The 25,392-nt window shown below is 37.7% G+C and overlaps 1 protein-coding gene across 1 annotated transcript; it reads left to right on the top strand.

Moving 5' to 3' along the window:
• On the top strand, nt 1-24,739 carry LOC115929649. The gene is made up of 2 exons (XM_030999328.1): nt 1-149; nt 22,655-24,739. Exon 2 carries the CDS (start codon nt 22,779-22,781, stop codon nt 24,468-24,470), a length of 1,692 nt encoding a protein of 563 aa, XP_030855188.1. The 5' UTR covers nt 1-149; nt 22,655-22,778; the 3' UTR covers nt 24,471-24,739.
• The last annotated feature ends 653 nt before the right edge of the window (nt 24,740-25,392 follow it).

Here is a 25,392-nt window from a genome sequence, read left to right as displayed (position 1 = left end):
GTATGTGTACAACTACAAGCATTGCAATTTTCTCAGAATATGCAGTACTGAATGCAATATCAGTATTTACATGTAGTGCCAGTATCACAGGAACTGACATGTACATCAAATGAAAGAGCATAATAAGAAGGAAGTTCATTTTCAAATATGTGAGTATTTACATTTACGCTCCATCGGCATTGCGGTGTATATTTGTGAAGTGAACTGCACCTTTTTTACCTTCTCTTGCGTAAGTCTTGACATGTGCAAGACAGTTTGCAGCCGGCATGTACGTAATTAATGCCATCTGTTATGGAGTCACGCTAGAAATTTGCATCATGCCGACGTTATTGATTTTATAAACCATCATTATATTCACTTCATCAGCTTTTCTGCTATGCTTGTTTGCATATAACGCAATTTTTTAGGGTCCAATGGTTTTCTTTCAGTTTTAAGTTCTATTATACATATATGCACCGCCATTAATTCATTATTAAAGAGGATAATTGGTTGCTTTTTAGTCATACATAAACTATTCAAGGAAATAATATTTTTATAGAAGGTTTGAAACTTTGAATTATTAGGTGCAATAATTGTTATGATCACTAAAACTAAAACATTCTGAAACAGAAACACATGTGAGTCATTCAAATATTTTCATCTTGTGGAACATCAGGATGAAAGTTGCGGGGGTCCTTGTAATCTGAGAATGAATAGATTCATTGCATTTTTTTACTTTTTAGTGACTTTCTTGTGTCGTCATCTGTGATTACTTACTGATTGTGCAGTTGTAGATTTCATAATAAATGTTTAGCTATTATTACTCATGCTGAATTTTTGCCATATTTCATCGCTTCTCTTGTTATACATCTTTTAGGCTCTGTAATCTTCCACTTCATTTGATGCATTTTTGGTTGCCATGGACAACTACTTATATCAAGCCCTAGATAATGTTGCTTTCAACCATTTTCAGTATGCCTATCTTTCTTTGTATGTCAACCATTTTTATACAGACATTGGAAATATGCGAATCTTAAGAAATCAGATGAAAGCCCTAGCAATAAAGGTCTCAATACTTATTTTTCACTGTAAGAAGAAAGATCGATTGAACTGGAGTTATATATATTGATCTGTGATGTTTGAAAATATTTTATTGATGCTGGATGAATTTCTTTGCAATTAAGAAAATGGCTGCAAACTAATACCTTTTTCCAGCTTTCTACGTCAGTGTGGAAAGCAACAATTTATGATACATTTTACGTACCGGTAGGCCTACTTACAATGTACATAGCTGCAAACCATTCTTATTTTGGAGGAATAATTCCTATTTTGGAGGAATAATTCCTATTTTGGGCCTTCAAGCTATTGTTTTGAACCCTAGAGTCCTCTCTTTTTCTGAAATATTATATGTTAAAAGCATTCAAAAAAAGACTGTAGTCCTAATTTTGCCTTGGGAGATTCCTAATTTTTGCTGTGAAAGGTTGGCAGGTACTGTATGAATGTATACTCCAATCGATTGAAAATTGGAAAGCTGTTCATTGCACTCCATGATTATTCTATTCAAGAGATGGTCAATGCTAGCTAAGCTGAAGGTCGAGTTGAAGGTGAAGTTGATTAGAAGATTGAACAGAATCAGAGAACAGTTTAATTAAGGCGCAGGTTTGAGTATACAATACGATACAGGACTCAGTTCTTTGTATTGAGCAGTGTGCAGATATGATACGTGTACGTAACTACCCGTAGGTGATATTTGTCTGTGTATCCACACAAAGCTTGCAATGGATGAAGTAATTGAAGTTGTTTCTGTTATATTTGCGAGGTCATAACAGTTTTTAAGTTTTATGCATATACAGTAAACAAATAAGTTATTCATATCCCTTGTAAATTTGATGTTTTTTGTGTGTTTAAAATATCAAGAATAAAGGTGGACTTGATGAGTTATGGACTTTTTTAAATGCTTTAAGATGTAATCTTTGTAAATTCTCAAGAAACTTAGAACCAATCAGGACTAATCAATGTTTCACATACTTAAAAACTTGTAAAACTTGGTATGAATGATATGAATAATTGAGTTAACTTCCTCTTCTGTGTCTGTGCGTGATGATCTGAGATTGTACCAAATTATTGCCTGACATAGCAGTAATGCTATGGTCACAAAGATTCGTACAAACAATAATTTCGTGCAAATCTCCGTTTTTAAATTGTCTTCCCAAATTTCCATTGTCCGAAAATCGTTCGTACGGCCTTTGTAACAGTTCGTTATGGCATTTGTGACTGAGGCTTTAGACACCTGCAGTTTGCTCTCAGGATACATTTATACAATGTATGATCAGATGAACTGTGAAAAAAATATAAATATGCATACATCTGTGAACCGTTTGTCTTTAAGGACTTTAATATAATCTTGAATTAATATTCAATCATTTAAATTTCTTCGGCCTATCATCCAATTGGCGGCATAGATGATTTTAAGTTACATTTATTTATTCATTATTGGTATGTTTCTCTTGCTTTTAATAGGGGTTGACATTTGTAATCTTAGTTTTAAGATATATGAACTGCTGTGTCATGCAACCTTTATTTAAAGAGCTACAAAATGTAGCTATTAACCAACTGATGCCAGGGTATTAATAAGCAGCTGCTTAGTTGTCATATGCCTTTATGCACAAGCCATTGGGATTTCCCCAAAGTAATCAACATTTTACGGACGCACATTGCAAATATTCTAGGAGTCATGAGACTGTTCATGAAATGAATGAAATGGAATGAAAATTCCAGACAGTCTGGGGAAAAGTGGTGAGTTGTAAAACTACAATAAAGCTTTGGGCAGGCACTTCTAATTAGCTTGTTGAGAAGGACTTTTAATAAATTAGTAGATGTTAGAATTTAATTTTATCCCTGACAACTCTTTCCAATATTACACATGTAGCAAGTTACAAGTCATTGTATTTTGATAAAAATAATAATAATAATGATAATAATGAATTTTTTCTTTGGTTTTGAACGAATGCATTATTACCGTTCAATGCTAAAGTGAAGCCTTCATGTTTTTTAATTTTTGTTGACGTCATGCCTAAAAACTAAGTAACGTGGTTAAAAATGACAGCACTTAAGTATTAGACTTATGGATTTTCCAAAAAGTAATCAACATTTTATGGACGCACGTAACAAATATTCTAGTAGTCAAGAGGCTGGAAATTTCCAATTGAGATATTCCTATCCTTGTGAAAATTTCATTCTATGGCATAGTCACTGCTGTACGGATAATGACTAATTTACACATTGATGTATTAATTCGATGTGAAAACAGAAGTCAATTGATTAGATAGTAGCTGTGGAACTGCACTAATGACAATGTAGAAGCTGGAAATATCCAATTTAGACATTCCCTTCCTTGTGAGAATTTCAATCTATGGTATATTCACCGCTGTTTGGATAATGACTAATTTATTAAAGCTTTGACCCGTAAGCCTGTTTCATGCATAATGAATGATTGAATTGCATTTATACCTGCAGATGGTTTGACTGAAAGCAATCCATCACCTCGGGAAAGGAGACAGTGGTAAAAGGATGACTATTTTATTTGAACGTTAAGTTAACTCTGCATATTAAAGGTTACGAAATGTAATGGCACGAGAAAATGTGTCCTGAATGCAAATGAAGTAATAGTTAGTGATATTTGCTCATTAGAAGTTCTTTGTAAACATATCTGAAATGAAGTTGAGGTAACATTAATTCTGATTGAGATAGTACATGTATTTACCAGCTCTATATCTGGATATTTTTTTTTTTTTTTTGAATGATTCGACAAAGGAAAAATTTGACTTGTGCAATTTCCAGTTATGCAGAGTTGACTGTAAATAATGCAAATTTATTTATTAGATTCATACCCCTTTTCCAGTGCGTCACTGAATGGAATACTTGAATTAAAGGTAAAGGCCAGTTATGGTCATGCGATTGCATTGTGAAAGAAACGTGGAATCGATCAGAAAAGGTTGATCATGTAGCATCTAGCATCTGCAAGGTTCTGGAATCATCAAAATGATAAGAAATTTGGCCCATTTTTCGTAAAGTTACAAGCACTATACACAGAAAGATGTATATGGGACTACCCTATATCTCTCACAGACCATGAGAGAAACAAATTTACCAAATATTTGTATTAAGCGCTATATAAATTAAATTTATTATTATTATTATTATTAGTAGGCGGTTTCCCGGCAAATTTTTTATCATCATGTATTAGTCAAAAGTCAAAACATATTCTTTCACATGATTGGTAATGAGAGCTTCCATTTCATTTTTTGAAATTGGGGCGTTCCCAATACTGGTCTTTACCTTTAAGATTAGCATTAAATTGGCTATACAGCAAAAACAAATTCCTTATTCAGGCTTATACCAATTGACATTTTTGTGGTTTTATTTGAGATACCACTAGATGGACTCAATTTACTTGAGACTTGAAACTTTCACAAATAGTTATTTTTGCGAAAAAGAAATTTTCAGTTATGTCAACAATTTTGTGCTGTGATAAATGTGATCTTAGTCATGCACTTAACAGCATGAAATTTTCTGCAACTTTAAGTGTGCGCAAATTTTCACAAACTTCAGAGGTGAATCTAAAGTACCTGTGAAGTTTGTGAAATTTTTGAGGACGCAAAGTTTTGGTGTTTTCTGTTTTCTTTTCATCTGTTTATATCTTAGAGCCAGAATGATGTTAAAGATATGTACCCTTTACTCAGAGAAACACAATTCTGGCTTGCCATAGATGTTTTCTTCTTTCTCCTTGTGCACATCATCCCCCCCCCCCTCCATTATGACATTTTTTTGGTCTGCATATATACCATGAAGGACAGAAAAAGTAATAATAGTGTATCTGTAATGAGACCTAAATACATGTACAATGATGTACATCCGATTCATACAGCATACCACCCTAATCTCTCTGACATAATAACAAAACACGTACCAGCAACATCATTTCCCCTCGCATTGTGAAATTCTTGCGGAATATATCTAGTTATCTACGCACTTCCTATTCTCTCTTTTCCTGTATGTAACACGAGCCTGTACGGCATGGTGTCGCAGGCATAGTGCATGCAAAGCCTCATTTTTGGCCTTTTATCAATATTGATATCCTGGCAGTGGTATGCCGAAACTTCTGAAGTTTCTAAAGCGCAGACAAACAGGGGTAGTGAGGTTATGTGTACTTTAGGGGTCGGGGAAACCACAACTCCGCAGAACATTGCAGACATATCAACAGTCTGTGCGATAGGTTTGATGGAGAAGTACATGAAGTCTGTGCAAAAAGTTGTTCTTGAGACAGAGCAAATAGTAAGTATCGAGGTTACTTGGCCGGATTGGAACCGCTGAAGTGCTTATAATTTAGTAAGAGCTCTAAACATGCATGTGTAGGATATTAAAATATAATAATAAATCAAGAGCATTATCGATATAACAAATAGAAACCAAGGGGTTTTGTAATATGCCATAACTAACAGAACACTTATTAATGTGTTGGGGTCTTCCTGAATGTTAAGTTGCCTGTGTAGGCTTGTGATTATCAGTCAACCTATTGTAATTTCAAAGAATGATCGTTCAGTTATCATCGTTCAAAGAATCAAGTCATATACATGTACCCATACATCTAGCGTTTTCTACTGGTATTTATGGGGTATGGTTGACAGTCTATGCGATCTCTGTTATTGAATTGTGCAGAAATTAATTAGAAATTTACGAGCTGAATGTTTATCGTTTTGCATCAAATTATTTTGTATTGATACTAGTAATAGTATCTACTTAAACAAAAACTCAAGATATATATATATATGCATCAAATTTTCTACCCATATGTCCCGTTTTCTGCAGTATGCCTGCTTCTAAATTAATATCAATCTGTCAACTTTTATGCCAAAAATCAAGTCTATTGGATATCGTCTTGTGCATTTCCGTCTGCCTCCGCTGCTGTACTAGCTGTAAGCATTTTTACTACAGCACTACCACTACACGTAGCTGGTAATAATCCCATCTAATCTGTGCAAAACACAAACTATTGGTAAAGATTTGTTACCAGGAAAAGAGTGAATCTACCTATATTTAGCATATTATATAAAGGGTTTGTGCTAATCCCCTGAAGGAATGTTCCCAAGGCGTAGGCGAAAGTACATTTCACATTCGTCGTTCACATACGACTACAATCACGTTTTTAATAGTGTACGAGATGAATAGCAAGCGGGGATGAAAAAAGTAGCTACGCGGCGCAGCGAAGGTACTATGCAAACTCCCTCATCTGTGCGTCGTAGGATAAAAAACGTGAAGTGTGGCATTCTAAAGTACGCTTATAGTAACCCTGCAGTTAAAGGAAACCAAAACCTTCATACTAAGTTACTTTTATTGTAAAGTTTAAAAGATTTGAATAAAATCAGTGAAAATTTGAACAAAATCGGGCAAGGAATAAGAAAGTTAGAGCTTTTTGAAATGACTAGTCACTAGAGGGCGGTATTCAATTTGGTATTCATCATCTGTGAACAACTCTCTATGCCTTTTGTACATAAAATTTCACAATTTTTTTGTTTTCTTCGTATTTATTTGTGTTCTTGATCCGACTTCATAACATGTGAAGTAGAATATCGTTTTGCATTCTATCTCTTGCTTTCAGGGGAGTACATTATCTCAATCACAAGAAAGAAGGAAAAACATGAAATTTGATGTATAAAAGGCATGGAGAGTTGTCCACAGATGATGTCATCAAATTGAATACCGCCCTCTAGTGACTAGTAATTTTAAAAAGCTCTTACTTCCTTATTCCTTGCCCGATTTTGTTCAAATTTTTACTGATATTTTTCAAATATCTTAAACTTTACAATAAAAGTAACTTAGTATGAAGGTTTTGGTTTCCTTTAACCATCAATTTTACTGTGGCGTACATGTATGTGAACGAATCTTTACTGTAGGTTTAATAGAAATTCCTTCTTGGAATTTCTTGTTATGTGACCTCGCATTTTGAATTCTGCTTCTAAGGCTTCCTTTATATATTTACATGCAGCATGATTAATGTCAATATTAGTGGGGGTTAGGCTTTTTCCTCCTTCCTTTCAATTGAAGCACATATCATAGACTTTATGATTGAGATAAGCACAACACATTCATGAAAAACTGTTGGAATTTGTCTATTACATTATTTATGGCGATTGACATATGATATGTTGGAAGGTAATGAATGAATGGGTAAATATATTAATAATAATTTATGGATCCCCCTTTAAGGTTGTGTGACATATTTGTATTTACCCAATGTGCCTACCGGTACCGGTACCTGTATGACTTCTAGTTTGAACTCTATTTCAAATTTGCAATAGTCCTGAGTATGGGCTTTGATATATTGTTGTTGCTATGTTTGGTGAGCCTCACTAGAAACCATTGCTAACATTTGCAACTGGCACAGCTGCTTATAATTTGAATACATACATAATTATGTGAATCACTTCATTTGTTGAAAGCTTTAGAAGAAGGGCTTTGGCAGTTCAATAAAAAAATCAGCAGTCAAGTGGCAGCATCCCATTGGTAATATCATTTAATTCATTCTTTCCCTAGCCAGCATTTATTTATAATTAAGTCATCAATTTTACTTGTGCTATCTTTAGACTTGGCTAGAACGATAACTGTATTATTTAGCACGTTTAAAACAAACTGCTTTTATTGATTGAGGACTTCATATTTAGAAATGACCCACAGTGACTTCAAGTCTCAATATCTAAACCAAACAGATTATTATTATGTATATCTTATTCATCAGGGGGGGGGGGCCCTCATATTTCAACTAAAAATAGGCTGGGATGACTAAGTTTTATATGCCATCATACTTATGATATTTCATTCAAAACCCGGAATACCATGTACATTGAAGAAACTCTTTCAGTTGCACTGCAATGTATATTGTGCTGCTCTGCAGAACAGACAGTCTATTCAGGTGATCATACATGTATATGTGACTTCTTAGAGCTAGAAGAATATAGACCTGCATAGACTTTACTGGAGTTCATGTCCTTTTAGCTCCCACTAACTTATACACTCTACATCATCTACGTTGGCAGTGATCTCCAAAACTATTTAAAATCATGGTTAAAAGATTTCTGCACCAGTTTGTCTTGAGAATATAATGAAATTTGAACATTTGGAGATTCTGGAATGTTTAAATTCATATAGTTATTTGCATTTAATGCATTTCCAACCTCTTTGGCATGGTTTATTAAACAGACACTTGAAAAGGATATAGGAATAAGAAACTCCCTTCACACCCTTCATCAAGGTGCAGCTAATGTGTATGTACCTCCTCCTTAAAGCTAAAGACCAGTTATGGTCATGCAATTGCATAGTGAAAGAAACGTTGTGAAATCAATCAGAAAAGGTTGATCATCTAGCATAGATGTACTGCAAGGTTCTGGAATCATCAAAATTATAAGAAATTTGGCCAAGTCTTCATAAAGTTAGAAGCACTGTACACAGAAAGATGTATATGGGACTACACACACGTGCGCGACACATGCATTTGTATCTCTCAACAGTATATAGATATACTAATTTACCAAATATATCAATTAGTAGGTGGTTTCCCGTCAAAATTTTTATCGTCATGTAATATTCAAAACATATTCTTTCACATGATTGGTAATAAGAGCTTCCATTTCATTTTTTGAAATTGGGGCGTTTCCAATACTGGTCTTTACCTTTAAAGATCAAAAGATCTAGTTCCCTAAAAAAGGGTCTCTCCCTTTAACTTTCTTGTTTGGGTAACGCATCATTTCCTGGGAGCGAAAGTTCCTGCAAACTTTTACATCATTAATGCTTGCTTTGAGGAAATGTGATTAAAAGTTTATCGAAACCTTGGTCTGCCGGGCTGTCCGGTTGCCGTTAGCAACCCGAGCAGGGGTGAGGATAAAGTGGAACATGAATTCTCACGAGTTCATGCATGCCCAGTTGTTGAACTGTTTTTTAGTAAGTCAAGTCTGCTAGACTATGGAAAAGGTGGTGTTGAAAAGTGAAGTGAAAAGAAAACAAGGGAGGCAATGTCAGAGAAAGAGAGAGAGAGAGAGAGAGAGAGAGGAAGAGAGGAAGAGGTGGAAAGTTATTGGAGAAGAAAGAAAATACAAATACAAATATTTTGTTTCCAGAATTATATAAAAGGAATTCTCTCGTGAATAATTTCAATTATAAAGAAATTTTCAAAATAAATATCAGGTTAGGTAAAGAAAGAGAGGGGATAGTAAGGTAGAAAGAAAGAAAGATGATGAGGAAAGAATAGCAATCAAAATAGAGATATACAGAAATGAAAGTTTGAAGTCAAGGGGAGTGAGAGAGCATGGTTAAGAGATAAAGAGAAGGAGAGAGAGAGTGAAGGAAAAAATATACTGAAGAGGGAGAGATAAGGGGAAAATGAGTGAGTGAGGGTGAAAGAGCAAAGATAGAGAGAAAGAGGGAGAGAGAGAACGAAAATGAATTATAATCCTCTAATGTGAAACAGGTAGATCCAGGACATCATTAATTACCTTGAATTTCCTTCAGAAGATATATGTACCGGTATATACGTAGCTGGATAATGACGAGATGGCTTCTTACTGTTTCTGATTCTGAGCAGCATTCAAGGTTCAAGGAAATGTTGAACACTTTCCATACAGAGAAAGAAAGGCATACTGTAAATCCACACGGTTTCACTTCCAGAAGTTTAATGCCACAGAAATATTGAATCATGACCGACATTATATAGAATTTTTGTGATTTGTGATTTGTGATTTACTTATGTCTGATCTTAGATCGATTAAGCTGGAGATTCTCTACCACATAAGAGCTCTAGAAGCGTGGAAAATAGCTCCATTAAGCTAGAAATCGTGCCAAAAATGAAAATGGAAAAATATAATTTTCACCCTCTAGGAAATGTTCCCCTTTATTTGGAAATTCACCTCAGCTCACTTTAATATAGAGACACATTTAACATTCAAATGCGGTTGAATAGAACTGCAAGACGAACTTCCCCGAAATAGATTTTGGTTGATTCATTAACCGCTTTTCGATGGGATGTTGCCTTGTAGGCACACTTGAACTTATGACAGTTTCATGAAATGCTGCCCTGGTACTAGAAATTGTAAAGGCCCTGTAAAGCCTCGTGTTCATTATCCTTTATGTCTGCTTCAAGATGCTTTGAAAATAACGAGGGTTAATGTCATCGACACTCTCAATCTAGGAAATTAAAAACAAACATGTAATCTGATGAGACCAAGACACTTAAAAAAATACTAATATAGATTTTGATAGATAATGTCACCGACTCTGAATCTAGGAAATTAAAAACAAACATGTAATTGGATTAGACCAAGACATTTAAACAAAATATTGATATAGATCGTGACCTTTAAATGAAATCCTGCAATGCCCTTTGCTATTTAGTAAAGACAGCGTTAATTTCTGTTGAATTTCAGAGTCGACTTAGGCAACCTTCTCTTGTTCTATTTTTGTCTTCCTCTCTTGCTTTTGCATTGTTAGTAACTTCTCCCACAAATGTCATCCTTAATCACATTCATTTCTCCAGGGAATTTGTCTGAAGCAGAGAAATTGGAATGAAATCTGTTTGACAACATTTTTGTAGCCCCTTTGACAACAAGGAAGCGATATGAACACTGTGGTAAATACCCTAGAATTCTGCCATATATGCATTTGTAATGTTATGCTGTGGCTCAACATTAATTCATTGTTTCCACAGTATGGAAAGTGTAAACACACTGTGTTCATACTGCCAATCCTTAAAAGTGTTTCATATGTGATTATGTTATTACACCACACATAATTATTTCTATTGACATTGGAGACAGTCTGATCACACTATGTTGGGTCCCCACATGTGATTTGTTGTTTCCACAGTGTGGAAAGTGTAAACTCACTGTGTTCATTTTGCCAATACTTACAAGTGTGTTTCATATATGATCGCACCACAAATAAAGATTTCTTTTGGCATTTAAAACAGTCTGATCACACTATGATGTGTCCACATTGATTTGTTGTTTCCACAGTGTGGAAAGTGTAAACACACCATGTTCATTTTGCCAATACTTAGAAGCATATGATAACACCACAAACAATGATTTCTATCGACATTAAAAACAGTCTGATCACACCATGATTTGCCACATTGATTTGTTGATTCCACAGTGTGGAAAGTGTAAACACACTGTGTTCATACTGCCAACACTTAGAAGTGTGTTATATGTGATCACACCACAAATAATTTATTTCTATTGTCATTTAAAACAGTCTGATCACACTATAATGTTTCCTCAGTGTGGAAAGTGTAAACACACTGTGTTCATACTACCCCTTCTCCTCTATAAGTATATTATGTGAGCACACATTATAAAGATTTCTATCAATGTTGAAAACAGTCTGATCACACTATGATGTGTCCACATTGATTTGTTATTTCCACAGTGTGAATTGGTGTGAACACACTGTGTGCATACTGCCAATACTTAGAAGTGTTTTATATATGATCATACCACAAACAAAGATTTCTATCACTTTTATCAGCTTTGAAAATGATCTCATCACACAATGATGTGTCCATACATATGATTGTTTGTGTCCACAGTGTGAAATGGTGTAAACACACTGTGCTCATATAGCTGATACAATAGATTTCAAATGTGATCACATATACGTATGGTGTGCAGTAGACCTTGCACTTGTGGAAGTCTCACAGCCCAGACACTCTGTCAGGCACTACAACTGATAACGGTCTGCAAACTGGAGACTACCACTGTCCATCATCAGACAATAAAAACATTGACAAACCATCAACACTATTCATGAAGGGTGCTTCCCTAGTTGGAAGGATTACGTAGCAATGCCAAATTTCACTCAACCTTTTCATCAGAAGTCCTAACACAATGTACCTTCCTGTTCTATTTTTACCTTCTTTTTGAAACCATTCTACTGAAATGAGCTTGTTTCTATGGCTTCAAGGTAAATTCCTTACCACACAAAATATTTTAGTATTAGCTCAGTATATTGGTATCCACAGTTTTGCGGGTGCTTCTGGTTGTGGTGTTTTGGAAGTACCTGAGAGTACGAGAGCTGAGCAAGTCGGAGGCAGTGTTTGAAATGGGCGTGAATAGGAACATTGGGAGTGAAAAGGATCAAATATTTGAAGAAATTAATTGAGGTATTTTCCCCAGGAATGGTGCAGTCCCTTTTCATTGTGATATTTTTCATGAATTAGAGAAATGGAAATACTGGTAGTGAGGGGAATTTCGGGGAAATAAAATATGTGTCAAAAACACCTCTCACAATTTGTCGCTATACAGTACAGGTATTTTCATTACGAATAGGAACTTATTGACCACTTTTTATATCATTGAGATTCATAAAAGCATTGATCATCACGGGTTACAAAATTAGATAAAATCAGCACCTTTTTTCTAAGGAGTATGAAATTATAATCATTAACAGTGTACCTGGTCTTAAAAGTTGATAAGTTGATAAGCTTTTTACCAAGTGTTATGCCTGATTTTTGCAGTTTCATTTAATTTTGATAAATTTTTAACTGCAAATAGTACCAAGAATTGTGTTAAAGTAATAAATTGGGGGGGGGGGGGGGGTCATTTTGTTTCAATTGAACTGTTTGCACCTGATCCAAGAAAGTATATTTATAGGACTAACTGTCTCAGCTGAAAAACAAATTCTTGGAACAGGTCCAAGGTATTTGGTAACTTGGTGTCCCTCGTCAAATTTACACAGTATTATTCTAATTGTAAACATAAAAAGTGTCCTATTGCTTTCTAAGTGGTCTGATCCCAGCATTAGAACGGCTTATAAATTAATACAATCATTAGATCCTTAATCTTAGATGTAGTCAGTAACATATAGGAGAAAGTTGGCCATAAACCCTGTGATCAGGGGCCTGTTTCACAAAGCCTTTTTTCAATGACAAATTACAAAAATCAGTGACAAATCTGCTGATAACCAATTAGAAGCAAGGATTTCAGTAGCTTATAACAAAAACTGTCATTTGTCACTGATCACAAGTTTTGTGAAACACCCCCTGTTGTGTCTTTACCACCAAGCTTCTAACTTTACTGTGATTTCTAATTCATGCTAGATAGATAGTGATGTACATCATCGAGCCATGCAATGGACTCTATTATTAGGCCTTGGGGACAGTTGCCAAGAATAATATTTTCATGCAAGCAATGGCATGTATCAAGTTACCTTGCACAGTGTTAATTTTCACCCCTGATCACAACATCAACATTTTTTGAAGCAAAGAAAGAGACAGCAAAGGAAATCGTTCTTGGAAAGACGGGCAAACTGCTGGTTAAATCTTGTGTACGGGTAGGAGGTAGTTTAAAACCTTTTTAAAAAAAAAAAATGCCATGACAAAATGAAAATGATACAAACATACATGTTGTGCGCTTAATTTCTGCATCGTGTGACGCACGTGTATGAATTCATTTTGTCACGTGTATGAATTAATTTTGTCTGGAATTTTATTTCCTTTGAAGACATCTGAGGAAAATTTTAATGGTTTGCTTTCTCAAGGGTGCCCTACTTCATTAGGAACATACAGATACATAGAATACATGATACACAACAGAAACAAATTTAACTCATAACGACCCAATCGTAAAAAGACACATAGAAGTACAGTGTGTGTGCTTATCGCCTTTGATGTATGCAGCTACTATTTTCTGTCGCCCCTACTGCTATTCATCACCTGTATGATGAATATTTATTTGGTTCCGACTTTTTTATCAGGCCGTTTCCAGGTTATGTATGAACAAGGCCTTTTTTTATAGTTCAACTACAAAGCAAATAGTGACTGTCAGTTTGGGGAATCTACAATGCTCGTAATTTACCCTAAAATAGAAACTAATCTAATTTGTTTGCTTACGGCTTGATGACTTCTCTGTGTAAGTACTCCATATATGTCTTGGCTAATTCATCTGAACTTATAGTGACTCACGTTTGGACACTGTGGCATAATGTGATTGAGTAATGGTTTTGCAGGGTCATAACTTTTTCAAGTTTGTCTATTTTCTCAGAGGGGGGGGGGGGGGGGGGGGCTTTGAGAAATATACATATTTGGGATATCAAGATTGTCAACAGAAACAAAACACAATATATACTGGGTGAAATTTTTTGATCGTAAATATTTGGAAATGATTTTAGCCTTTTCCTCTTTATAGATCGGAGAGAAAACAAAGTGTAAGAAAAAGGCAAAGATATGATAACATTTTGCACACTTTTCACTTTAATCTTTTGCATGTTCATCTAACATTCCAGTTTACTTTGTCATGCTGTTGTGGAAATAATTTTCAAAAATAACAGTGCAACAAATGACATCTCTAACGATCGTAATGTGGTTTTGAACTTTCAAAACCACATTTCATTCCCATTTCTAAGGCATCCAGCAACATCAGTTGTGATTCACTGTAGCGTTCATACTCGCAAATAGACACATTTCTCTTTGATCTATATGTATGTACAGGGCTCGAATTACCCACCGGCAATCGGCAATTTGCCGCCATGCCCCTCTCATTGGCCGGAATGCCCTTTTCAAAATCAAACCGTTTACGGCCACAATATTTAATCCACAAAAGTTTTGCCGACATTATAGTCATCGTAAGCCAACCCGACTTGTAATGTTCAAAAAGGTTTTGTTGCCCATACAGAGCTCTAAAAACAATGATAGTCGGCAAGGTTTTGTTGCCCCTCCGGAGCTCTAAAAACAATGGTAGTCGGCAAGGTTTTGTTGCCCCTCCGGAGCTCTAAAAACAATAATTACCGGAAGGTTTTGTTGCCCCTCCGGAGCTCTAAAAACAATGATAGTCGGCAAGGTTTTGTTGCCCCTCCGTAGCTCTAAAAACAATAATAGTCGGCAAGGTTTTGTTGCCCCTCCGGAGCTCTAAAAACAATATTTATCGGCAAGGTTTTGTTGCCCCTCCGGAGCTCTAAAAACAATAATTACCGGAAGGTTTTGTTGCCCCTCCGGAGCTCTAAAAACAATGATAGTCGGCAAGGTTTTGTTGCCCCTCCGAGGCTCTAAAAACAATAATTATCGGAAGGTTTTGTTGCCCCTCCGGAGCTCTAAAAACAATAATTACCGGAAGGTTTTGTTGCCCCTCCGGAACTCTAAAAACAATGATAGTCGGCAAGGTTTTGTTGCCCCTCCGAGGCTCTAAAAACAGTAATTATCGGAAGGTTTTGTTGCCCCTCCGGAGCTCTAAAAACAATAATTACCGGAAGGTTTTGTTGCCCCTCCGAGGCTCTAAAAACAATAATTATCGGAAGGTTTTGTTGCCCCTCCGGAGCTCTAAAAACAATAATTACCGGAAGGTTTTGTTGCCCCTCCGGAACTCTAAAAACAATGATAGTCGGCAAGGTTTTGTTGCCCCTCCGAGGCTCTAAAAACAGTAATTATCGGAAGGTTTTGTTGCCCCTCCGGAGCTCTAAAAACAATAATTACCGGAAGGTTTTGTTGCCCCTCCGGAGCTCTAAAAACAATGATAGTCGGCAAGGTTTTGTTGCCCCTCCGAGGCTCTAAAAACAATAATTATCGGAAGGTTTTGTTGCCCCTCCGGAGCTCTAAAAACAATGATAAGTAGGCAACGTTTTGTTGCCCCTCCTTGGCTCTAAAAACAATAATTATCGGAAGGTTTTGTTGCCCCTCCGGAGCTCTTAACACAATAATTACCGGAAGGTTTTGTAGCCCCTCCGGATCTCTAAAAACAATGATAGTCGGCAAGGTTTAGTTGCCCCTCCGATGCTCTAAAAACAATAATTATCGGAAGGTTTTGTTGCCCCTCCGGAGCTCTAAACACAATAATTACCGGAAGGTTTTGTAGCCCCTCCGGAGCTCTAAAAACAATGATAGTCGGCAAGGTTTAGTTGCCCCTTCGATGCTCTAAAAACAATATTTATCGGCAAGGTTTTGTTGCCCCTCCGGAGCTCTAAAAACAATAATTACAGGAAGGTTTTGTTGCCCCTACGGAGCTCTAAAAACAATTATAGTCGGCAAGGTTTTGTTGCCCCTCCGGAGCTCTAAAAACAATAATTACCGGAAGGTTTTGTTGGCCCTTTGGAGCTCTAAAAACAATAATAGTCGGCAAGGTTTTGTTGCCCCTCCGGAACTCAAAAAACAATATTTATCGGCAAGGTTTTGTTGCCCCTCCGGAGCTCTAAAAACAATAATTACCGGAAGGTTTTGTTGCCCCTCCGGAACTCTAAACACAATGATAGTCGGCAAGGTTTTGTTGCCCCTCCGGAGCTCTAAAAACAATAATTACCGGAAGGTTTTGTTGCCCCTACGGAGCTCTAAAAACAATAATTACCGGAAGGTTTTGTTGCCCCTCCGGAACTCTAGAAACAATGATAGTCGGCAAGGTTTTGTTGCCCCTCCGATGCTCTAAAAACAGTAATTATCGGAAGGTTTTGTTGCCCCTCCGGAGCTCTGAAAACAATAATTACTGGAAGGTTTTGTTGCCCCTACGGAGCTCTAAAAACAATAATTACCGGAAGGTTTTGTTGCCCCTACGGAGCTCTAAAAACAATAATTACCGGAAGGTTTTGTTGCCCCTCCGGAGCTCTAAAAACAATAATAGTCGGCAAGGTTTTGTTGCCCCTCCGGAGCTCTGAAAACAATAATTACTGGAAGGTTTTGTTGCCCCTACGGAGCTCTAAAAACAATAATTATCAGCAAGGCTTTGTTGCCCCTACGGAAATCTAAAACAATGATAATCGGCAAGACTTTGTTGCCCCTACGGAGATCTAAAACAATAATTATTGGCGAGACTTAATTTCCACTATGGAACTTCTAAATTAATTGGCGTGACTTAATTGCCGATACGGAGATATGAAAGAATGTCTTCATCCAAATGACTGAAACGTTTGGGACAAAAACCGTAATGACTTAGGCTTAGTTTTTCAATCCATCCTTTTTATTTGAACCAATCAATATCGGGAAGTTTTGTTTACCCATCGTTGGTTCAACATCTTTACTTCGCGTTGTGACCTTTTTTGGTGCGTTTTCACAGTTTTTAATCAGTGAAAAACTTGGATTTTTCTCGGGAGGAGGGTCTGGAATTAAATCAGAAAAGGATTAAGAGTCGAGATAATGGTACAAAGAATCGTCTTCTTTCCCATACGTTTTAATTAAAACGTCATAGCTTCCGCCCATCGCGCGGGAGGGGTGTGAATTGAGTTCAGAAAAGGATAATACCTGTAGTCGAGATCGAGACGAATCGTCTTCTTTCCCTAATAATTTATTAAAAACGTCTAAGCTTCCGCGCTTCCCTTGGAATTCAGAAAAGGATAAAGAGTCAAGAACGGTACAACGAATCATCTTCTTTCTCTAATAATTCAATGAAACGTCAAAGGGGGAAACTCCCCCCCCCCCAATTTTTTTTTGAAAAGCATTTTAAAGAGAAATAGAAAGGAAGAGAGCAAGAAAGAAAAAATAGTTAACTACCAGTTTCTCAACAAAATAAGGTATCAAAAATTGCTCATCTGATCGTAATTAAACGCCTAAGACCCCTGAGCTTCCGAGGGCTCTGCCCCTGGGACCCAACCAAGGGCCCTTTGGCAGGCCTCTTGATACTCATCTGACTGCAATTTAGTGCCTAAAACCCTTGATCTTCTGGGGGCTCCGCCCGCTGGACCAATCAGTGTCCTGCCAGTGTCACAAATAAAGTATAAAAATATGTTCATCTGACTGTAATCAAATGCTTAAACCCCTGAGCTTCCGGGGGCTCTGCCCCCTGGACCCCACTGGATGCTAATCTGACGGTAATGTAATGCTTTAAACCCATGGGCTTCTGGGGGCTCCGCCCGCTGGACCTCAGGCCAATCAGTATCCTGCCAGTTTCACAAATAAGGTATAAAAATATGTTCATCTGACCGTAATCAAATGCCTGAAACCCCTGAAATTCAGGGGTTTCCGCACCCTCGACTCCACCAGGGGCCCTGAGGCGGGCCCCTGAATGCTTATCTGACCGTAATTTGCCTTCAACCCATGAGTTTCCGGGGACGAACAAGGTATCAAAAGATGTTCATCTGATCGCAGGCACGTAGCCGGGGGGGGGGGGGGCAGTGGGGGCGCCCCCCCCAAAAAAAAAGCAAAAAAAAGAGAGGAGAGAAAAGGAAGAGGACGTATGAAGAAAAAGAAGCAGACAAAAAACTGTATTCATGCAGGCGAGGATTATTTTCGAGAACGGTACAACGAATCGTCTTCTTTCTCTAATGATTTAATGAAACGTAAAAGCTTCCGAGCTTTGCGGGGGAGGGGGGGGGGGCGATGAATTTAGACAAGGATTAAGAGTAAAAAACGGTACAACGAATCCTCTTCTTTCTCTAATGATTTAATGAAACGTAAAAGCTTCCACGCTTTGCGCGGAGGGAGGGGAACTGTATTCAGACGAGCAGGCACGTACGCAGGGGGGGGGGGGGGGAGGGGTTTGGGGCGTTAACCCCCCCCCCTTCGTTTTTTTTTATGTCTGTATTTTGAAGCAAACCCCCCCCCCCCTTTTTTTTTTAAATGAAACACACACAAAAAAAATTATGCCAATGGCTGATCTAAAAAAGGTGACCTCACCCCCTCCCACCCCTCCCCAAAGGGAACAAAATGTCAAATTTTCAAATTTCGAGACCAAAAAACAAAAAAAAGTGTCCTCTTACCCCCCCCCCCCCCCCCCGCTTATTCAGCGGCTGGCTGAGCCGTTGCAATTTTTTGGGGGGACAAAAAAAAAAAGTGGGCCCCCCCCCCCCCTAAGGAAGAAATCCTGGATCCGCCCCTGGGTGCACATATCCCCCCCCCCCCACCTTGAAAACAACGGCGTGAGGTGATCTTACGCGCACTTTCCACGTTGGCCTTAGTGCCCCTTAGGATAGATTTGTGCCCGTTTCAGTGGATTTGTGCCCTCTCAAAAAAGTGGCCTTGACCCAAATTTGATGTAATTCGAGGCCTGTATGTATCATGTAGATTCACATTTCCCTTTGATCTATGTATGTATCATGTAGATTCACATTTCTCTTTGATCTATATGTATGTATCATGTAGATTTACAGTCCAGCATTAAAAGCTTATAAATGGAGGCTAGTCAGATATGCGTTTCGGAAATTAATCATCTCTAGGCTTTACTGGTTTCATAATGCCTGATGGAAGGTTTTCAAACTACAGGCGTGAACCATTAATCATGCCGAGATACATTCTTAAGCCTTTGGATTCAAATGGCTCTCATCTAGATACCCTGGTGACGTCAAACTATTGTTTCATTTTTTTTTGCTTTGATTGATTAATGCATCAGAACCTGTCTGAATCGAAACATACATTTCTCATGTTTGCTGGTAGTCTATGTTAGTTACATGTATGTTACACGTAGGCTTACATGTATGTTTCAGTGCAATTTGAGCTTCACATATTTTTGTATCCTGTTTCGAGTTTGCAAGTTCCTCTTTCTCATGCGGGTGCTTCCTGTCGCCCAGATGCGCTGCCCTATATTTATAGCTCTTTTCTTATTAAAGGTAATATTGTACATTTTGGAGTAAAATGAAAGTGGTTGAATCGTTAATTCATCTGTAATAAGCTAGCAGAAAATGCATATTGTGCAATGTAGGCGAGGAAATACCATCCAGTCTGTTGTAAGGACTTGTTAATATATTATATAAAAAATAAATCTTTCTACGTTTTCTGAGCTCATTTGAAAGACACTCGTTTTGGGAGAATGTCATAATCACCAGTACCTCAAAATTTCGTCTTTTGAGTTCAATTCTTTTTTTTCTTTAAATTTTTTTGGAATCTACATATCTCTTTTTTTCATATTCTCTACATATCTATCCACATTCATGAACTATGTCACTCATTTCTTTACCTGTAGATAGCTTACTGTGTATGTCTGTGTCTTTCATCATGTTGTTCATGTCGTGACTTGAACAGTTTGTAGCAGTCATGTTTTACATATGACATCTTTGTTCACGTTCTCAGTATATTATCTATCCGTAGTCATGATCTTATCAATATGACTTTTCGACTTGCCTGATTGTCTCTTCTCTTCCTGTTCACATAGTACTTGATCAACGTTCTGTAGAGATCATGATTTTATACATTTGATATCTCTTTTCATATTCTTATCTTATTATCCATCCATTCACAATGTATCCCACTCATTTTTGACCTGTAGAAATCCACTTGCCTATCTGGCCTGTCATGTACAGAATTTTATCATCTAGCTGTTCAAGCAGTGACTTAAAACAAAGTTTTGTAGCAGTCAAGTTTTATATTTGAGATCTCTCTACACGCCTATATGACCCGTAGAAAGCTTCATGCCTACCTGTATTTGGCATGTCACGTAATTTTTTTTTTAAGTCTTGCTGTTCATATAGGGACTTAAAGGGCAATCCAACCCTTGTAATAAATAGATTTGAATGAAAGCAGAAAAAGTAACAGAAACAATGGCAAAAGTTTGAAATGAATCAGACCAATGGTATTAAAGTAAGAGATCACTAAAGTCGGCTATGCGAATCTCAAATTGGTAGTTTGGTCAGTGGATTGTGACATAAGACGTAGATAACTCTCCCGTTTGCCATGTACAAAAATATCATTAGTTTCTTTTTTCTTGTATAAGGTCCTTCTCCCTTAGGGCACTACTCAAAGAGTGATTACAACCTTCAAAAACTCATAACTTTCTTATAGTTAGCCAGATTTAATTGAAACTTTAATCAGTTTGCTACTCTGCTTTCTGTTAGAGTAGTTGTCTATTTGGGTTGGATTTCCCTTTAATAACATTTTGTTGCAGTCATGTTATACACTTGAGATCTCCCTTCATGTTCTCAGCATATCACCTTATCTATCCGCATTCATAATCTTATCATATTCCCTCCTGACCTGTGACTCTCTTTTGGTATAGCTCTCCATTTCCTGTTCACACTGCTATAAAACAATGTTTTTATAGAGAAGATATGTATTGTATACAGTAGGCTTGCGGGTGCACCATGTGAGAGAGAGAGAGAGAGAGGATTGAGGAGTCCGGAAAAGGACTCTCCGTAATCTTTCTTGATATGTATTGTTCTTATGACTACTGTATAATGACAATAAATACTACATTGTATGCCAAGAAAGGATGTAAGTGCAATTACCACTTGCCAAGAAAGGCGTTTTCATTCTGTATCTGTATTTTATGCTTGACTTCGGCAAAAAAAAAGATTTGCTCTTGACAGAATTTGAATTTTGTTTTGAGGTTTGTTTGGCATAGCAGAAACTAATTTATTCAATTTACATTATGAGTACAAGAATACAAGGAGCCGTTCATGGCTTTAGACATGTAATTTTAAAAAAAAACTGTAATTATATAGCCTCATTACAAAAATGGTTGATTGACCAGTCTACGAGATGGTACTGGTAATAAATGAAAACTTGATAGGAGATCAAACTTTTGAACGTTTTAATTAGTCCAGAGAACTAACCAAAATATATAGATAATTTACATATCACATGATAATATATGTTCTTGATGATCTGTCATTTGTTCTGGGCTTTAATTTGTCAAAGATGTAAGGTAAGGGATTGCATGGGTTGTTATTGGCTTTTGGGTTATGTTTAAGGATAGGATATGATGAAGAGTTTACCTTTTTTTAGTAAAGCGTTGAAGATTGGAATTCAGGTAGTGTAGGATATTGCCTGCATAAAAACAGAGCAAATTGCTCTAGGAAGACGTATTGTACAACCACGTTTCTGTCGTGTGTGAATCCACCCCCGCCCAGGGTGGTTTGAGACAAGTTTAATGAAAGGTCTAATCAGCGCCATAATGCTTGCATAATCTCTGAGGCGAAAAACAGGAAATCATGATTTGCAAAGTTGTCATCTCCTAAAGTGCCTCGATAGATGGGTGCGATTACACACACGTGTGTGTGTTGGTGGAGACGTGTGCGGTTCGCTGCGTACCCTGATCAAATCAATAGTAATTCTCTTCAATTTGAGCAGAAGATCTAGTAAGAGAAAGTGAGCTACACTTACAGAAAGCATTGCAATGCTGACGATATACAGGCTTTTCTGTGGTGCGGAGTTAATTGTATTTGAACTGCCTCCATTTCTTGAGTCAATTGGGTGGAAAAAAAGGTTGTCAAGGTATTTTGTGCAAGATGTCATGTTGGAATATTACTTGTAAATATGTTAAGATGCGGTGAATTGCGATAGCGTGGTTATTTTTAACGCATTGAATTGTTTTGTAACCACTCACTGAAGAAAGGCTAAAGTTTGAGTATATAAATATACTGTGAATTTCTTTGTTTCTATGGTAACCAAAAGCAAAAGCTGTGATATTTCATGTGTTTAGGGAATTACTAATGTAACATTCTTTGCTTTTTGTTGATCATATACATGTATGTACTGTCTCCACTTCCTGTGGAGTATTTCTACACAATTTTTAATTTGAGGATGCTAATTTTAATGCTAAGATTAATTGTAAAAAGTCATTACTCGTCTACATGTGTCTTCTATTTCATCAATGACTACTCAAATCAAATTCTGTTTAAACAATTTGTAGTTTTATTATCTTGTTCAAATTTAATTAACTTTTTGTGTACTTCAGGTGTAATGTTGGTCACATCTAATAAGTTTTTTCTTTCTGTGTCTTTACAGATGCTGTGTAATCTTCTTGAAATGATAGAAGTGATTCGAGGAATGGGCTTGGATAAATCTACAGATATGTCATAACAGTGGATGGACAGTGATCGACTGTCCCCACAGAGCGAGACCTTTTATTATGAGGAGGAGAACTGAAGGGAAATCTTTGTCAGGTTTCAGATTGCCTTCTCTCAGTCTGCCTGACATATCAACAGCAACCAGTGACAACTCATTGCGGGGCAGCATTGCTGCAGGGACACCACCGTTGGCAGCCAAACCAATCATGCCAGAGAGTCTGGAGGTGGACACCGCTAGGAGGAAACCGTCCGTAAGCGACGATTGGTCTTCGGAACAATTTCTGTCCCCCGGGCACAGGGTAGGGTCTTGGAACACATCTCTTGATTCGGTCACCGTTCGACCGGTCTCGCCAAAAATCTTCAGTCTATGCAGCAAGTTTATGAGCTCGAGCGACAACAACGAGTTGTCAAGTGCCTCGAAGGATCACCTTGCCATCCACAACTCAAGACCTCGATCAAAGTCCTTCACTCTTGCCTCAATAACTGACGACCCAAAGTCCCCCGAACAGCTCTCGTCTTTGTTTATCAGACGCTCTAGCAGTCCAAAGCCATTGAAGATCAACCTTGCTCCCCCTGAAATATACTCTATAGATCCTGAGAATGGGGGTCTGCTCCCTAAGCAACTCCTATCACCAAGCACAAGTCCAAGTAGTGGGTATGGCAGTGGGTTCAACTCAAGCAGTCCCGTGTGCATGAGCCCTCGCAGTCATTCGCCAACGCTCGAGTCCCAACTGGAGAGAGAACCTAGTGAGGAGAAATCGTCTTTGTCAGTTGTACCTCATGAACAAGGACACACAAGGACTCGCAGGAGCATCAGTCATGACAGTGGTGTCTCAAGACTCTCTGTTGAATCGCCCTCATGTGTAGGGCGTTCATCGAGCGAAGAGGAGCCATGTTCTGAGAGCCGCAGTCAAGTCAGGAGCATGCATTCTCATTGCGGAGGAAACATTACCATACAGGTCCCCAAACCTGTGCGACCACAGTTGGTCAAAACCAAGCCAGTATTTCATCTCTACCCCCCTGGAAGCCCAACCAATGTGATAATGAAACCTGAGATCCTGTCACCGGATGAAGGGTTCCAGGATCTCAGGCTCCCCCATGAACAACCATCATCGAGCATGCCTACATCTCAGCCTCTCGCTCCCCTTAGCCCTGCTCATGTCGAGATAAAAAGGACAGAACTCAGGGTTCGACTCAACCCCCCTGGTAGTCCCCTCCCGACCCGAATCCATGAGACCATCCCCGGTCTCAGCAGACGCTTCTCCGAAGAAGGAAGTCTGGACCAGGATGGGGATGAGAAACTCCTTTCAAGTGCCACTTCTACGGAGGAACAAAGAGTGCCTTTTTCTTCAACCGAATCGAAGCCTTTAAAGCGTGATGCAATGCCTCCGGCTCTTGTTATTGATATGTGCGAGACACCACCCCGTTCGGAGCAGAACTCGCCACCCGGTTCTTTCAATGCAAACTCAGGATCCAACTCGATCAGACCCTACCAGTTCCTGACCCTAGCCGACATTCAGTCTGGCACCGTACATCGGAAACTCTCGACGGACAGTACGCTTTCCTCGTTCAGTCAAGGGTCAATTGAGGATGAGTTGGATGAACATCGGAACTCAAGGTTAGCGGACAGTGCCCCAGCTCCTACGTCAGCAAAGGCCCCCTTTACGGCAGCAGGGAAAAGGGCACAGTTCAGTAGTGTAAGTATCCACACTCATCATAAAATCTCTTTACCTGTCATCATATTTTCTCATTAAACCCGCCCATTTGAAAGAGAAACGTAACTTGATCATTCTCCACACTAATTTATGATTCATGTGTGAATAATGCAGTATGTTTTGATCTCTCTCGTGTTTGCATAAATGCCTGTAAAAGGACAAAGACGAATGGGAGTTTTGTTGCTGTATCGATCTTCTTACGATTGGATTTATGACTTCACTTAACGCTCTCATCATAGGCTGTTTCTATCGTTACCAAGTTGAAACGGTGAGCCTATAATTGCAGGCTCTGTTCATAGCTCTCTAAAAAAAGAGAAAAGAATCAGCTTTCTGATGACATCTATGTACACTTGTACATTATCTATCTCCTCCCCGCTCTGTGTGTTACCAGCATAAAGATATTTTGTTGTTCAAAAGAGCATTAAAAAAATTTGCTTTTAACAGTAAGAGTGGGATTTTCTCAGAGATGTTTAAGTAGTTTTTTTTAACCAGGGACAGCCTTTTAAGAGCTTTGCTTAAAAGGTCACTTCATCTCTGTATTTTTTTCATGGCTTGTTGAAACTCTCTCAAATATAAAGGGTAATATCAATATGTATATGATCAGCAATAGTTAGATTCATAACCATATGAACTTTTGTAAGGTAGAGTGAATGATGTCTCTTATATAATGATGATGATGATAATAATAATTGTATTGATTATAAGGATGGTGATTATGATGATGAAGATTATGATGGTGATGATGATAATAATGATAACAATGAAAATAACAACAACAATAATAGTGATAATAAAATCAAATTAATGCTTTCTTATAGCCGAGTTCACAAACAAAATTAATATTCATGTTTGAACAGACAATAAGCAAGTAAATAATTAACAAGCTAGGAAATTATACATTGTGAGAGAAATGGAATCAGTGAATCAAAGATTATTTTGTTTTCTCAAAAAAAACAAAAAT

This window comes from Strongylocentrotus purpuratus, unplaced genomic scaffold (genome assembly GCF_000002235.5).
Source record: "Strongylocentrotus purpuratus isolate Spur 01 unplaced genomic scaffold, Spur_5.0 spur5_scaffold_5, whole genome shotgun sequence".
NCBI classification, from domain to species: domain Eukaryota; kingdom Metazoa; phylum Echinodermata; class Echinoidea; order Camarodonta; family Strongylocentrotidae; genus Strongylocentrotus; species Strongylocentrotus purpuratus.
Note: the sequence above shows the minus strand (reverse complement) of the source record. Positions and strands in the feature narration are given on the sequence as shown.

What these genes read in the sequence shown, in the direction of transcription:
- LOC115929649 (XM_030999328.1), top strand. Translation starts at nt 22,779, where the DNA reads ATGAGGAGGAGAACTGAAGGGAAATCTTTGTCAGGTTTCAGATTGCCT.